Genomic DNA, 17417 nt, shown 5'->3' with positions numbered 1-17417 from the left:
CTGTCCAATCACTACAGAGTTGGAGTGGGGCAAATACCACACCAATTGTCACAACATTCTTGTTATAATTATTATCAACAAGAAAATGAAAGATCTTTGGTGAGAAATAAATCATCTGCAAAAAGAGTTCCTACACTCTGAAATGCTGAGTTGTTTCAACCCAAATCTAATTAAAATGTGGACAACTCATCAAACTCAACTCAACTGGGGTTAAACTTTTATTTAAAAATGTAAACCATTGGTTGGGTCAAACATTTGGCACAGATTTAAACCTTTATATTAAGTGGCCTTAATTACTAGACACTTACATCAAAAACATAAACAATGCACTTATTGTGTTTATATTGTAATCTGTAAAACTTATGGTGCTATTGAGATAGGATACGGGCAGGGCTGGGGAATAAACTGATCCTGCACAAAAAGGGCTAAACTGAATTTTTGTGCAGGATCGGGAGTGAAGGTACACTGTGAAAAATGCTGGGTTCCACACAATTCCTTCATGTTGTCCAACACAAATTGATTAATTTATCTTAATTGTTTTTACAAATTTAAGTTGATTGAACATAAAAAAAAAAGTTATCCCCCCCAAAAAATTCAAGAATTGTGTTGATTCGGCTCATTATAAACAAGTAGTTTGAACAAGCAGTTTTTTTTAGTGTATCCTCACTGTAAACACTGCAGGGTTCAAGAACTGACTGATCAGCATCATGCTTTGTATAGAATATACACATTTCGGTAGATTAATTATCCCAGACAAACACAGAACACCCAAACACTGCAGTGCGTTTGCATACAATGGATGTCAATGGTTATAGTTATCCAGTTTTATCATGTCGTCTTTTGTGTCCAAAAAATAAAAGACAAACAGGTTTGGAAAAAGTGAATAATGAGAGAATTTCTGGGCGAACTATCTATTTAAATCTTTTGAATATGTCAAGCTGCTGTGATCAACCCATTTTATTGTTTCTCAGTGAATATTAAATTACTGAGCTGCAGCTTATTTTGTATTTTTATAGGTATATGTTATATGTTTTAAAAGTACAGTAATTAGTAATCTGATTAGTTTTACATCAGGTAATTAGTAATGTAATCAGATTATAATTTACCAGTAGTAGTCAGTAATTTGTAATCTATTATACTTTTTTAAAGTAACTTACCTAACACTGCTGTATATACTCTCAAGTGTTTAATGAAGTTACTAAACCTGAGAACTTTACTAATTACCTTATAAAGCATGTACTTTGTAATCTGTAGTGAAATGCATGTTAACCTTCCCAGCCCTGGCCATATCCAAGCAACCAAAAGTGAACAGCAACAGAAGTACTCCTCACATCTTGACATTTTCAGAAGTGCTCTGATAAAAATGCTTTGCTGGACACACAGCTTTAGAGACTTCTATCAAAATCTTTTTTTTAGATCTCTCCAGAGAAATCGTTTAATCACTTTACTAAGGATTTGATTTGAAAAGGAACTTACAATTTCATCATTAGTAGAAATGGCAGCATATGAATATGTTTTTATATTATAAGGCAATTCTTATTCTAATTTCAAATAGTACTGGGATTTTTATATTCATTGCGGTCATTGGAAATGGGAAGATGGTAATCTTTGCTCCTTTGAGCCACAGCGTCTTGTCGGTTATCAGTGTTGAGTGGATGTTAATCAGGCATATATGAGAACTCAGATGTTGTGCTAATTCGCAGTCACATGCTGTGGCCTAATACCCGTATCATCACGCTACATCCGTCTGAGAAAATGAGAAAACTGCTTTTTAAGACTCTCTATCACATCAAGCTCTCAGTGTGCAGTAAATCTTACCAGATTATGCATATTCGAAAGTCATTAGGAACCCCTTGATTATTCATCATGAGTTTGATATTTATGCAAATGACTATTGATAGAGCATTTGGTGAGTCAAAAAGAGCAAGCGGAGCAATTTAAAGCAGATTCTGATCACACTTTCGGGCATGCTGATGCACAAATCAATCACACATTTTGACACACACACCCTCACAAACACACGGACAATGGACTCAGAGGGTGCTGAGGAGATTGGGATTGGATAAGCCCTAAAGCCTGTGCAGGATTTGACTAAGGCTCTTACCATGTGAGGTCAGAGAGCGTTTGAAGTGTGGCTGTGTGTGTGTTTGTGCTTCGACATGGGGAAGGTAGGATGAGTATGTTTGTGAGATTGTCTTTCTTCCTCTGTGCATGAGCGTGAGCCTCTTAGGACAATAAAGGCAATTAATGGCATTAGAACTGTTTTTCTTTACTCTTACATCTCTTTCTTTTTGTCACAGAGCATTAGCTTCAGCCCCGTTTGAGGCTGTAACATAAATAGAATGCTTGTTTACACACACACACACGCACACAGCATACATTGGGATCAGATACCGTAGATCATGCTTTGCATATACAACTCTGTATGTTTTTAATGTGTTTTAGTTGAACGCTGCACGAAACGCATGATTGTGCAGAGGAACTAATATATTTTTAGAGTTAAGTGGTTTCTTGTGTTATGGAATTTAGGGCATTTGCTATTCAGTGGGTGAATTTTCCCAACTGTTTCCTGACCTGTTTGCCACATTTTAGTTGGTCACAGTTTATTTTAAGGTACAATTCTTGCTATTTAAAAACCATAAAGGATTTTAATCAGCTGCTTATTATTAAGGTATTGGGTGGGATTAGAGAGGTTTATAAGCACTGTTGGCGCCAATAGCCTAATGATAAGGAGCTCTGACATATAGCACCATGGTGCTCACAGCGACCCGAGTTCGATTCCGGGCTCGAGGTCCTTTGCCGACCCTTCCCCTCTCTCTGCTCCCGATAATTACCTGTCCGTAACCTCCACTGCACTATCCAAAATAAAGGTGAAAAATAAACTTCAACCACAGTCTTGACAGCCTCATTTTTGGGTAGGGAAAATAGCACTAACTGTCCCTCACACTTCAGAGCACAGCGTCAATGCGACATGGTTCAACTGGGATCTGCTACAGTGTTTGTCTTCCTCTTTTACTTTCAACAGTGTTTGCCTGGGGTTTAAATTTTCCCGGGTCTGCGTGTGCAACAAATGGGCGGTGATTGAGTTCCATATCGACGTCACACCGACACGGCAAAAGACACGTTACCCCCACAATTCATTTGAACCATGAGTCGACCCTTTTATAAATGTATCAATAGTTTAAAACACGCTGCACTTTCAGATTTAAGCCTTAGCTGGATATTTCACTTCACTTAGAGCTGTGTTATACACTGCATCGAAGGTCATTTTCAAAAACCCATAATAGGAGCTCTTTAATACATCTATATGAAACAGTCCCTTAAAGTGATGTCGCGTCTTCAGTTTTAGGCTCAGGCACGCTTTGCACTTCACACTACAAGTGTACCACACCAAAGTCCAAGTCCAGGACGGCCAATTGAACCGCGCCTGTGCCCAATTCGGAGCACTCACACTTTTCAAACTAACTGGGAAATGCACCTGGGCACAGTTCGGATAGCATAGTGTGAGTGCACCCTTAATAGACAGGTACATGTAATAAGCCACTAGTTAATAGTGAGAGTTGACACTTATACTAAAGTATTACCTATAGTTTAAAGTTCTAAAAAAATGTTAGACGAAAATATAAACTTTAAAGTTCTAAACATACTAAAATACAGTCAAGCCCCAAATTATTCATACCAAAAAATTCATACCAAATCATTCATTCATTATTCAAACAGGGTGCAGTGTGTTATGTGATAAACATGATGTGTTGCAATAGAACTATACAACTTGCATGTGGAAGGGTTAAAATCCAAATCCAGTATGTCACTCTGATTCAGTTTGCACTTTCAGATATCTTAATTCAACTCATTAATGCCACGTTGTTAATTCTTGAAGTGAAATTGCGCAGATAAACTATTTTTGGACTTGCTTTGAACTTGGCAATGTCACGACTGGTGTGCATTAGATCTACTACCTCATAAATGGCTCATATCCAAAGCTTAAGTGCTAAATCTTTCATTGAGAAATATCTCCAGTCAATACCGATTTCTGAAGGGCATGGGAATTTGATCATAATGAAATGTTATTCTGGTGTAGAATTCAGTATGACTTACAGTATGTGAAGAAACATCTGATCACGTCATGAATTGACATCTCCAACATGTTTAAACTAATTAAACTCATTTTCGATTGAGCTATATTTAGTTTACAACAAAAATACATGCTGTTAAAGTTACAAGTGGAATCACAGTGAAGTTTGGGTAACACTTTACTTGAAATGGGTTTATAAGACTTGTATAACATGACATGACAAGTCATGAATATGAATGAGATTTTATGCATGCCTATGCAAACTGTCATTAAGTATCATTAGCCCAGTAATGTAATTTTAAATGCAAAGATGACATTCACTGTAAAATGCTGCGTTCCACAGAATTGATTTGTGTTGGGGCAACATGAAGGAATTGTGTTAACTTATACGTTTTTATAAATTTAAGTAAATTGAACATAGAACAATTAATATCCCCCCCTAAAAACTTCAAGAATTGTGTTGCTCCAGCTCATTTTTAATAAGTAGTTTGAACAAACAACAGACATCATTTTTTCAGTTAAAGATATATTTTACGACAATGTGACAAACAAATACATCTTTATCTTAGTAATTACCACTTTTCAATATTTTAGTCATATAAATTGAACTTGTCATTAAATGTCATTAAATATTAATGATGCTGTTCTAAAATGATTTGTGTTTTGACACTTTTAATGACAAATGTTTACTGACAAAATTCATTTTGTTGCACTGAAAAAGTGATCAGAAAGGTATTTATGACACAATTATAATGGCAATGGCATTCATGTTTATGACAGATTTATGACAAGTTATGTTAGAGAAATGTCAGGTTGTCATGACAAGGATGCTGCCAGGTTTTGCTGTCTTGGTAATGTCAAGTTGTCATGGCAATAGCCGTGTCTCATTTCAGAGGCTGCATCCTCTGAAGGATGCATTCGAAGGGCGCTACGTCATCGTGGCGCGACAAAGGCTCTCTCATTTAAAAATAATTCCATGTAATGAAGGACACAACTGGTGGGTCCTTTGTGGCCTCGAACATCTAAAGATTCATTGCACGCTGATAATGGCAGGACATTTTCAAAAGAAAACTTTGGATTTCGGTTTTAAATGTATGACTGTATAAAGGATATCTAAACACATGTAAAAAAAAGAGACATGTCTTACTAAAAAGTGATTTTATAGACAGTTTACATTTTTATGTGTACATGTTTGGATCAAATGAAAATATATTTTTAGCTTCTGTAAACCTTGTTTTGCCTTTAGATTGCTTAAAATAAGTTTTAAAATCACTTTGAGAAAAAGTCATTACAAATTTTATTACCACTTATTACGGAAGTTGTTACGGTTGCTAGGTTGTAGATCTGTCCTCTGTAGGCTAGATCGTCTCATTTCAAAATGCTCGGTTCGGCTTGTGTGGACTTTGAACTCACCTATGAAGGCTGCATCGTTTGGAGGATGCAGACTCTGAAATGAGACAGCTAATCACATCTAAAACAATGTCATCTTTGCATTTAAATTCACAAAAGTGAGCAAATGACATTTATTTACAGTTGTCATAAATATGCATAAATTTTGCCATGTCATGATGATAAAGATGTCTTAAAGTTTGTATCCCCAACCAACGATTGACAGTTGTAAAGCTAAAAGTAATTCAATGATTCAGGATTAGATTTAATAATAAAAATACTTAAATGAAAGCTGTTGTGTTCAGGATATTTCTGATGTTGTTGTTGTTTTGAATGGCTGGTAACTTAAAGTTAGTAGATATTGAGTGAAGTAGTATTTTCAAAACATGTTTGTAAGAATTAATCTGATCAGTACTGTATGTATGACTTTTACGGTGCATTATTAAATTAAAGTCAAAATTTAGATGTAATATGAATTACAGTATAGGGGCAGAAATCTCTCTGTTGCATTATATAAAGTTTCAGTTTTAAGCTGCAGAAAATATGGTGGGTTTGGATCAGCATAATCATAAATAACTGATGAAAAACTTATTTTTTTTGGTTAATTAACCTGTCAAAACTGTGTTTTTTGTACAAACACACCTACCTTATTCAAAAACATGATCGTTTTAATTGCATCTTGTGCAAATGAGCACTATCACAACTGTTGCATTATCAGCATTCCCTCATGTGAGCTAAACATGAGGGTATTGACATATTCAATATTATCAGCTTTTCATATGTTTTCAATGGTTGTGTTTATGTTTATACATGTTTATTTACATGTTTCAGCTCTGGACCCTGCCAAAGATCCATGTCTCAAGATAAAATGTGGCCGCCATAAAGTGTGTGTGGCTGAAGATTACCAAACACCCACCTGTGTCAGTCAGCGCAGGATGAGGTAAACTGACTCACAGTTTCTGCTCATTACTGAAATTATAGTAAAAACAGTGTACAAGAGAATGGCACATTTGACGCCTTATGTCTGTGCATTGAAGCTACTGTATCATACATGTAATCTCTGTCAAACATCAAACACTTTACAAAACCTCCAAGAAAAAAGGGTAAAAAATTACTTTTTACTGAATGTCATTAAATTAAAATGTCTGATAAATATGGAAACTTGTTTTTGCCACAGAATAGAAACTTATTTATTTAAATTATTTCAAAAATAAGTAATGATGATGATCCTTCTTGAATGATCTTTCTTTTTAACTCCCAATTTTGATCTCACAAGTCACAATACAATCTTTTCTATTTGCAATGACAGTTTGTTTTTTTTCTCAGAATTTTGATTATATTTTTAAGTTTTGATTTGCAGTTTTGAGTTTGTTGTGTATGAAAAAAGACAGAATTAAAATAAAGTCAGAATTGCTTTAAAGCTTATCAACTTGCAATTGCTATATATGAGGTTACGATTTCATAAACAAAAAATCAAAACAAAAAAAATCTATACAGAACTGTAATAAGTAAACTGAGAATTCATTTAATATCTACAGTATATAAACTGCAAAATATATCATTAGAAATAAAAATAAAAGTGACAATTGCAAAACTCAGATTTGTGAGATATATGATCTCAAATTTGCAAGGTAAACTATCGGAAAGATGAGAATTGTAAGATGGCAAAAAAAATCATGGAAATAGATCTTTCTTAGAAAACAGTATTATAAAAGGTTTTTTTTGTTTAATTCATAGGCTCATGGGTGTTCTGGTCTAAAATGGAGGTGTGTTAAGGTGCATTGTTGGCGCGTTGCTATTTTAAGGAACTAAAATAGACCACATCATTGACCAAGTAAAAGCAGGTCTAAAGTGTGGCATAGAGCGTGTTAGTTATGCGCCTATGCAGGTCCAAATGCTTACACATTGCTTAACACACACAGGATGTACAGCAATACACATATTTTTACAGATGAAGAAATATTAAAGGATTAAAATGTTTCGTAACAATCATAATTGTTATATATTATGTTACATATTATGTTTAATAATGTTTTAAAATTATTATTTTCTGCATAAATAAAAAACACAGCCTGGGGGAACATTCTGGGGGAATCTTTTTTAAATTATTTTATGACAGTTTGTATTTGTAAAATGTTATTATTATTAGCAGTATTATTTATGATATGCATATTTATATTTGTTTCAATAAAAACAAGTTTAGATTTGTCCATCTGTTGGGTTTTGGAGACGTTTGCATCACCATAGCATAAGAATAGGACGTGTGTTTGGATATTTTTTGACCACACTTCGTTATTATTGTTCATTTATTTGTTTGCCGGTAATTAAAACTGAATTTAAAAATAGTTTTAAAACAAATCTTTGCGCTTAACAAACTAAATTAAATATGTAGGCTAATGGATGTCTTCAGAGGAGTGCGTACAACACGTTTCCTTATCCCCAAAAGTAGAGTAAAGTGTATAAGTAAAGAGAAAGTAAAGAGGTTGAATGGAGGAGGCTCATTCTTTATCCTCGCACTGCAGATGGTCTGTTTAATTGTCTTCTCGATAGTGAAGCTAGGTTTTCTACTTACAAAATCCACCATGTAAATAGCAAATGCACCATGGCACGACGCATTTAACTCTTAAAGAGAATGGGAGATGAGACTCTGATTGGTTTAATGCATGTTATACTCAAAACACAGCCATAACTCATTAAGAGAACAAGCACAACCCTGTTAGACCATATGCATTAGACTTTGCGCCTAGATCAATAAAAGAGAGCCCTAAATGTTTATTTCTAGCTTTGCTACCAAATATAAAAATTGGTCGTGCCAATAATATAGTCCAGCTTCCAGTTTATAATAACTGCATATTTTTTCCAAGCCTAGTCTTCAACCAGCAAAACAAAAACATATGTGGATAACAAAAGTTGTTTTTATTTAGATGTTGTCCAAAAAAAAAAAACTGCTAATGTAACATTTTAGTTCACGACTGCAAAATGGACTGTAAGTTAGATAACGATTTCAATGAACCGCATGTAGGATTTAGCAATTTCTAACATTGATTTTATATGGTACCTTTTCCTACACGTTTGATGCTAAGTATGACAAAAAATATTGTGGGGGAAACAAGGGCCGTCATGTTCTTACCCAGTCAACCTATCCTGGAACTAACTGGCCAAACTTGCCTGCCAAAATCTGCGAATTAGTTCTTCTGAGAAAGACTGTGTGTGTGTGGGGCACAGACTGACCTGGATTTTACAAACTACAGTTGTCAGCAGTGATTGTTCTTATGAAACTAATCAGATAGTGAATTGGGGTGATAGCAAAACACAATTTATTTTTAATGGCCCAAAGAAAAAGACAAAGAGGCATACTGAAGTGAATTAGAAATAACAGAGAGAGTGGAAAATAAATCGAAATCTAAAAGAGTGGAAACTATTCGATTTTTGATAACTAGTTTTGGTATATTTGACATTTTGACTAGATTTCCAAAAACTATCAATTTCTGCTAAAAACCATTTTTAAATAACATCTTGCACAGACAAAGGGTGAGTAAATTAATAACACTTTTAATTTTTTTGATAAACTATCCCTTTAAGACTAGAAGTACAGGCATTTTGACCATTTTAAAATGTAATAACTTTGTTAAAACTAAATTCTTATAACTATAGTAGCATGACTTTTTTTTAAATATGCGTATATTTTCGTCTAACATTGTTATTTTATTAAAATGACAAAACACAAAAGAGCTCTGAGTATTTCTACCTCGAATGGCCATAATGGTGAAATTGACCACATTATTTTTTTCTGTGCCTTTAAAATGTGTGCTTAGCAACAGAGGCACTGAAACATAACTTGTTTATAACAACAACAAAAAAACACAATTTTCTTATAGCAAAAACATCACTCATTTATTCATTTTTGTTTGGCTTAGTCTCTAATTTATCAGAGGTCGCCACAATGGAATGCACCGCCAACTATTCCTGCTTATGTTTTATGCAGCGGATTCCCTTTCAGCCACAGGTGACAGTGCTAACCACTGAGCCACCATGCTACCCCAAAAACATAACTTTACTTTCAAAAAGAACATTTTCACTGTGATGAAAGAGTTCAAAGTGAGATATGTATCTTCGGGAATCGAAGCTGATCTGTTACTAGTACACAATAAAAGGCTATATTACGAAAATATAGATTTTTAGGGTGATGACCAATAACTGTACAAGATTTGGACGTAGTATTCATGACATCACCCATTGGTTTCTGAAGAGCGCACATGAAGCTGTTGACATTTTGTTCACGCGTCATCTCTCCGACTGAGGGCTACCAAAAAAGGGCTCGTCTTTTGCTTAGACGAGCTTTTCTTTGGGAGAAACACCTAATACTTCATTACCAGCGGCTCGTTTGTGTTCTGACTACATGTGCTTGGTTGTACACTATATCAATAAACGGTTTAATCTTTTAAAAACACTGTTATAATACATTGAGCCACTAAGCATTGTTCATATGATGTTTTTCTACAGAAGGAAAATGCAAATTACTTCCAAATACTTCAAATATAGTCTGTGTTAGTAAATAGCAAGGCTATTTATGAAATCCAGGCATAACACTGTATGACAGTGTTTCAGATGACTGTTCTAGAGCCTACAGCTAATCAATCTGTCAGATTCTGGTGCGCATTACAGTTCTAAAGAAAATTGTAAAATTTAAATAAAACAAATACATTTATAGATATGGTATATAAGTATATAAGTATATAAGAATTTCACTCACATGGGAAATGGAGGCCACTTGAATGGTTTGTGAGCACAATTAAGTGCACAACATGGCATATTATCTGATGATTGTAGGAAATAATCCCAAAAGACAGTTGACTGTGTAAAGCCACATAAAACAAAACCAAAATACGATATGCACCAAATCATCTTTTGTACCAGGCTATAAACATGTTTCGATCAGCTGTAAAATTGGTCAATTTAGCATAGCATTTAGTGAACATCTGGAGTTCCTGGAGCCAGCCCCTGAAGGCCAGTCAATGAATTGCAGTTTCAGTTACTTCTGTATTGGCTTCACGAGGGAGAGCAGGAGGTTGCCGCTTGGTAATGACTTGATAAAATATGATGACAGACATTCAAAGCCTAATTCTAAAATTGCAATAGAAGCTACCACTTTAAATATAAGGTGACATAAATGATATTCAGTACAGTCTTACTGTATTTGAATGATTAAGATTTAAGATGCTGTGGCCATTCTAGTAGTTATAGAATTTAGTTCTGGTGTTGAATAATATTGTCGTATTGTTCGTATCGTTCGTTCTTTGCCCTTCATAATCAAATTTCAGTTGATTTAGGGAAATTATTGTCTCGGTTTTTTTACTGTATAACCAAAGTTTATTCTGGCTACTACACCAAAACCAGTGCAGTAAATGGTTTTAGGACGAGAAAGAGGAAAAATCATATGACTGTGGTTCTTCTTTATATATCTCATTCTGTGTGCAGTTTTAAGGACATGAACTTGAACTCACCACTCCTGAAATGCAAAAGATGTCCAGTTGTGCACCCTTCACCTATTTGTGGAACAGATGGACACACTTACTCCACCAAGGTAACACATACACACACACTTGTTTTGTGAAAATTGCCACTGTGTGTGTGCCTCTATACTGTATGTGTCTGAATTGCTTTTCATAAAGCCATGTCACAGAGGTATTCAACCAAGAGATTAATCCCTGATCGACAATGTACTTTACTTATCTAATCTCAGCTTTCTATCTCTGTGTGTGTGTGTGTGTGTGTGTGTGTGTGTGTGTGTGTGTGTGTGTGTGTGTGTGTGTGTGTGTCTGTATTGTAGTGTAAACTGGAATATCAAGCTTGTATCTCTGGGAAGCAGATTTCTGTGAAGTGTCCAGGACAGTGTCCCTGCGCTCCAGGAAATCCAGCAGAGAAGAGAGGTACACACATTTTATCGATGGACTTTATTTAGATCGGCCCAAAAAGGCTTTGTTTGGAAAGGACTATTTACAATGCTTATTGTATATAGTACAGTCCAGTTTTCAAAATAAAATCAGATTAATATAGAGTATGAATATTGTAAACAAGAAAGTTTGAGGCTTCGGGGTGTTAATGGGTTCCATTTTAGCTGTTATGCTTTTTAATTCTACAAACTTATAGGAAGGAAAGAAGCAAAAAAGAAAAAAAGCAGTTAGTTGCTGGTTCGGTTAAAAATAGTCACAAATGAGATGTTACAAAAATCACAGATGACTTTATTTCTGGTTAATTTTGCACACTCGGACAGAAGGCCAAAATGGAGAAAAAAAAGGTTTTAAATGAAAGCGTACTGTTGGGAACATTACATCAGTGAGTACTGACAGCAATAATCTGATTTTAATATGATTAAAACAATACTCTGATTAAGAGTCTACCATGTAAACAGCAATTTTTGATTACCTTAATCTGAACAAAGACATGATCAAACTAAGCAAAAATCGAATTAAGACATGTGGAGTATGCCGATTCTAGTTGCATCTAGTTGTATTGAAGTGCAGTACAGACATGTAAACACCTTTATTAAGCTATTACGGTTCTGTAGGATTTTTGCCGCATTTTGCGACAGAATAGTCTATACACACACGACTGGTTGACACTATTCTCTGCACCTACCGAGTCAGTGAAGGAACACAAACACCTATATCGTGAAATGCAGAGGTTTTTTTCCATACGGCGTTCGGAATCAATTTCTCTTCCGGCAGTTCATACTCACACCCAATATCTTGTTTGTCAGGGGCATGCATGAAATGTTCCTGAATGAAAGTGAAAGTGCCAAACTGCAATTATTGTCGACAAATTAAAAATGAAATTGCATGAAACTGCAGAGGTAGTGTAGATAGCGTGTTGACGCAATGACATAAATGGAATTATATATGGAGCCAGATCATCAATAATAATACATTTGCGTTCATAAAATTTATAAATGCACAGCACAGTTCGTAAGATCCTAAATTCCAAACACAATTCATAAATCCACAACTCCAATTCATAAATTCAAAATACAATTCAATTCATTGGTGGCAAATTTTATGTGATTTAATTCAAACATAACATTCTGATCATAGAGGTGGATCACCAAAATGATATTCTGAAAATGCCAGCAAAGTGACTTTAATACTACACGAGTCATTAATTTAATTGATTCATTTGAATCAATGATTCATTCAGTAAGATTTGCTACTGAATGCATTGAATATAGACGTTCGTGAATGAGATAAAATCATCGTACTTAATATCACAATTATATAACGTTACTCAGCATAATTTATTTTTGAAGAATGTCTAATAATACTGCTAAAACATTTTATTTTATATTCTTGAGTTTGTTTAGAAAGCAGCGTTTTGATTGATGGATTAAAAACTCACCGCGATTGGCTAAAATGAATATTGTTTAAAAATAAAAGATGTGTACAAATGGTGCCAGGAAGGTCTCGAAAATTCACACAAATTTAAAGGACTCCATGCAAGCACATTTAGTGGTTCATAAACACATATAACATAATTCATAAATGCATGGGGAAAATAATCTTAGAACTTTATATATACATAATTGTGGAGTTGTGGATTTATTTCAATTGAATTCAATTCACCTTTATTTGTATAGCGCTTATACAATGTAGATTGTGTCAAAGCAGCTTCACATAAAAGGTAACAGTAAATAGGAACAGTGTAGTTCAGTTTGTAGTGTTTAAGTTCAGTTCAGTTTAGCTCAGTTCAGTGTGGTTTAATAATCACTACTGAGAGTCCAAATATTGAAGGGCAAATCCTACGATGCGCAGCTCTACAGATCCTGAACCATGCAAGCCAGTGGCGACAGCGGAGAGGGAAAAAAACTTCACTAAAGGCGGAAGTGAAGAAAAAAAACCTTGAGAGAAACCAGGCTCAGTTGGGCACGACCATTTTAATTTCTCCGCTGGCCAAACGTCTTGTGTAGAGCTGCAGTCTCAGTGGCGGAGGCTGGAAGCTGGCCTCAGTGAAGACTCGTCAGTCTCTGGAGCGTCACAGGAATCAGTCTCATGTTCTCCACTCTTTCATGACCATCACAGTAGCTGCTCAGGATTCGGCCAGGTCCAGGATATAAAAAACCTTGGGATTATCTCGTCGTTGGTCTTGGATCGAATCAGTGACTCTGCATAGTCTGAGGGCCTCGGGAAGAGTATCCCCAGGTGGAAATAGAGAATAAAGAAAATAATTAGCGTAGCTGATGTTCACAGTGTATATCAACAAGATGCATAACCTGTGTGGAAGCCCCCTAAGTGGTGCACTAAGTGTATGCTTTACTGAACAGATAGGTCTTTAATCTAGTTTTGAATTGGGAGAGTGTGTCTGAGCCTCGGACGTTATCAGGAAGGCTATTCCAGAGTTTAGGAGCTATAAATGAGAAGGCTCGACCTCCTTTACTCGACTTTGCTATTCTAGGTACTACCAGAAGCCCTGAGTTTTGAGACCTTAAAGAGCGAGTTGGATTGTAGCGAGACAGAAGATTGGTTAGATAAACAGGAGCTAGATTATTTAAAGCTTTATATGTAAGAAGCAATATTTTAAATTCAATAAGAAACTTATCAGGCAGCCAGTGTAAGGAAGATAAAATTGGGGTGATGTGATCAAATTTTCTAGACCTGGTAAGAACTCTGGCAGCTGCATTTTGTACTAATTGAAGTTTGTTAATAGAGGATGCTGGGCAGCCAGCAAACAGTGCATTACAGTAGTCCTACCTAGAAGTCATAAAAGCATGGACTAGCTTTTCTGCATCTGAGATGGATAGCATACTTCGTAACTTAGCGATATTTCTCAGATGAAAGAAAGCAGTTTTTGTGACATGGGATATATGATTTTTAAAAGTTAAATTGCTGTCTAATATGACACCCAGATCTTTTATAGTAGAGCTAACGCTAACTTTTATCCCTCTAATTGTAGGTCGAGTTGTGAAATCTGCTGTGTACAGGATTTAGGCCCAATAAGTAATAATTCTGTTTTGTCTGAGTTTAAGAGAAGATAATTGTCGGTCATCCAGTCTTTAACATCTTTAATACACTCAGTTAGCTTGGACAGATTAGACGTCTCGTCAGGTTTAGTTGAAATATATAATTGAGTATCATCTGCATAGCAGTGAAAGCTGATCCCATGTCTTCTAATAATGTCTCCCAGGGGTAGCATGTATATTGTAAACAGCAAAGGGCCTAAAACTGATCCTTGAGGCACCCCGTATTTTACTGGGCTGATTTGTGAAGGCTGTCCATTATTATTCACAAACTGGTAATGGTCAGATAAGTATGACTTAAATCATTGTAGGGCATGTCCCTGGACACCTGTAGACTTTAAGCGATTAATAAGGATACCATGGTCAATGGTGTCAAATGCCGCACTAAGATCGAGTAGAACTAATAGCGAGATGCACCCTTGGTCAGCAGCTAAGAGTAAATCGTTGGTTATTTTCACTAATGCAGTTTCTGTACTGTGATGAGCTCTGAAACCTGACTGAAACACTTCAAAAACATTGTTGGTCTGCAGAAAGGAGCATAATTGAGCAGAAACAACTTTTTCTAGTATTTTAGATATAAATGGAAGGTTTGAAATAGGCCTATAATTAGCTAAGTTGCTGGGTTCCAGTTGTGGTTTTTTAATAATAGGTTTAATAACAGCTAACTTGTAAGGATTTGGAACATGGCCTAAAGATAAAGAAGAGTTGATAATGTTAAGAAGAGGTTCTCCTATAACAAGTAGCAATTCTTTCAGTAACTTTGTTGGAATAGGGTCCAATATACACGTAGCTGATTTAGAGCTATTTATAATTTTGTCTAGCTCTTCCTGTTTTATGATTTTAAAGCACTGTAGGTTATTTAGATTCAGAGGCGTGTTTACTGGATCTAAAGTATAAGGCGGTGCAGAAAGTTTAATATCTCCTATTTTCTGTCTAAAGCCTTCTATTTTATCACTGAAAAAATTCATGAAGTCATCACTACTAATTTGCGGTGGAACGTTTTGTTCCAAAGATGACAGATTATTTGTTAATTTAGCAATGGTGTTAAATAAGAATCTAGGATTATTATGATTATTTTCTATCAGTTTGCGGAGGTGCTCAGCCCTGGCAGATTTTAAAGCCCTCCTATAGCTGGACATACTGTCTTTGTACGCAATTCTAAAGACTTCTAAATTAGTTTTTTTCCATTTACGTTCCAGGGCACGGGTTGCTGTTTTGAGAGCGCGGGTATGACTATTATACCACGGTGTAGTTTTATTCTCTCTAGCCTTTTTTAGTTTGATGGGTGCCACAGTATTTAAAGTGCTAGTAAAGATGGCATCCATACTGCTGGTTACTACATCAAGGTCATTTGCGTTTGCGGGTGCTATTCGAAGTAGAGAAAGATCAGGTAAGTTATTTATAAATTCATCTTTAGTGGATGGAACAATAGTTCTACTAGGGCGATATATCGGAGCGGATCTGCTAATTTCAGGTAAACACAGCTTATATAGTAAGAGGTAGTGGTCTGTAATATCATCACTTTGTGGTATAATGTCTACATCAATGACCTCAATTCCATAAGACAGAATTAGATCTAGTGTATGCTTTAGGCGATGGGTTGGACCAATAACATTTTGCTTTATTCCTAGTGAGAGCAGTAAGTCCATAATCGCGAGCCCTAATGTGTCGTTAGCGTCATCTATGTGGATGTTAAAGTCTCCTACAATTAGTATTTTATCAGTTTTAACTAGTAAGTTAGAGATAAAATCAGAAAACTCTTTTAGAAAATTGACATAGGGTCCTGGGGGTCTATATATGGTGATTAGAGCGAGAGATAACATAGGTTTTTGCATAGTGTTTGGAAGGACAACATTAAGCGCTAGTACTTCAAAGGAGTTAAACATAAGTCCGTTTCTCTGATTAACATTAAGAATATCACTAAAGATTGACGCGACTCCACCACCACGACCAGTTTGACGAGCCTCATGCTTATATAAGAATCCTGGAGGAGTTGCCTCATTTAAACTAATATAGTCATTTTGTTTCAGCCTGGTTTCAGTGAGACAGAGTGCATTAAGATTGTTATCTGTTATTTTTTCATTTATGATAAGTGCTTTAGGTGCTAGTGACCTGATGTTTAGGAGACCAAGCTTCATGAAATTTGTATTTTCACTTTTTAGTGTTTTTTCTGGTTTAATTCTTAATAGATTATTTCTGGAGCACACAGTACGTTTGTTTCTTGATCTAATAATACGAGGAACAGACACAGGGGTTAGCTAGGTATGCATTACTGATATTTATGTGGGACGAATAGGAGTCTGTGTGGCTAAATTGTGAATTTTGTGAATTTTTACTTACTAGTCAGATAGAGCGAAGTATTCTGGTGATGTTGTCCGACAGGAGTTCAGCTCCAGCTCGACTGGGGTGCAGCCCGTCAGCGCGGAAAAGCCTAGGACGCTCCCAGAAAAGATTCCAGTTATTGGCAAAGAGCAATTTCTGTTCTTCACACCATGTTAATAGCCATTCATTCAGAGCAAAAAGTCTACTGAACCTTTCATTTCCTCGGCGGTAGGTAGGAAGTGGTCCAGAAACGATGATCTGCGTGGCGGGCGAGGTGCGTCGAACCGTCTCGATCAGGCTCCTGAAGTCCTTCTTCAGGATCTCCGTCTGCCGGAGCCTGGTGTCGTTCGTCCCCACGTGGAGGACGACGGCACCGAGGCTCTCGGCAGCGCTCAGGATAGTAGGTATCTGTGCAGAAATATTCTTAACTCGGGCACCAGGGAAGCAGAAAGTGCGTACTTTGTTACCTTTGGAGGAAGCGGAGCGGACGTGGCGCACGATTGAGTCGCCAATGATGGCAACATCGCGACCCGTCTCGCGGACGTTCTGCCCTGGGACGTGGTAAGCACCTTACGCGGCTGCACCCAGGGGCCGTGGTAGCCGGGTGTCGGCGTGAACGACGCC

The 17417-nt window shown here is 36.2% G+C and overlaps 1 protein-coding gene across 1 annotated transcript in view; it reads left to right on the top strand.

Annotated features, from left to right (window-relative positions):
* spock3 (SPARC (osteonectin), cwcv and kazal like domains proteoglycan 3) overlaps nucleotides 1-17417 on the top strand; it is a 72627-nt gene that overhangs the window by 30353 nt on the left and 24857 nt on the right. The window contains exons 4-6 of the mRNA XM_056460366.1: nucleotides 6296-6404; nucleotides 10943-11048; nucleotides 11295-11394. Coding sequence (XP_056316341.1) covers nucleotides 6296-6404; nucleotides 10943-11048; nucleotides 11295-11394 — 315 coding nt within the window. The remainder of the gene's footprint in view (nucleotides 1-6295; nucleotides 6405-10942; nucleotides 11049-11294; nucleotides 11395-17417) is intronic.

This window comes from Danio aesculapii, chromosome 1 (assembly GCF_903798145.1).
Source record: "Danio aesculapii chromosome 1, fDanAes4.1, whole genome shotgun sequence".
Taxonomy (NCBI): Eukaryota; Metazoa; Chordata; class Actinopteri; order Cypriniformes; family Danionidae; genus Danio; species Danio aesculapii.
The sequence above is the reverse complement of the archived record's forward strand: the minus strand, read 5'-3'. Positions and strand labels throughout refer to the sequence as shown.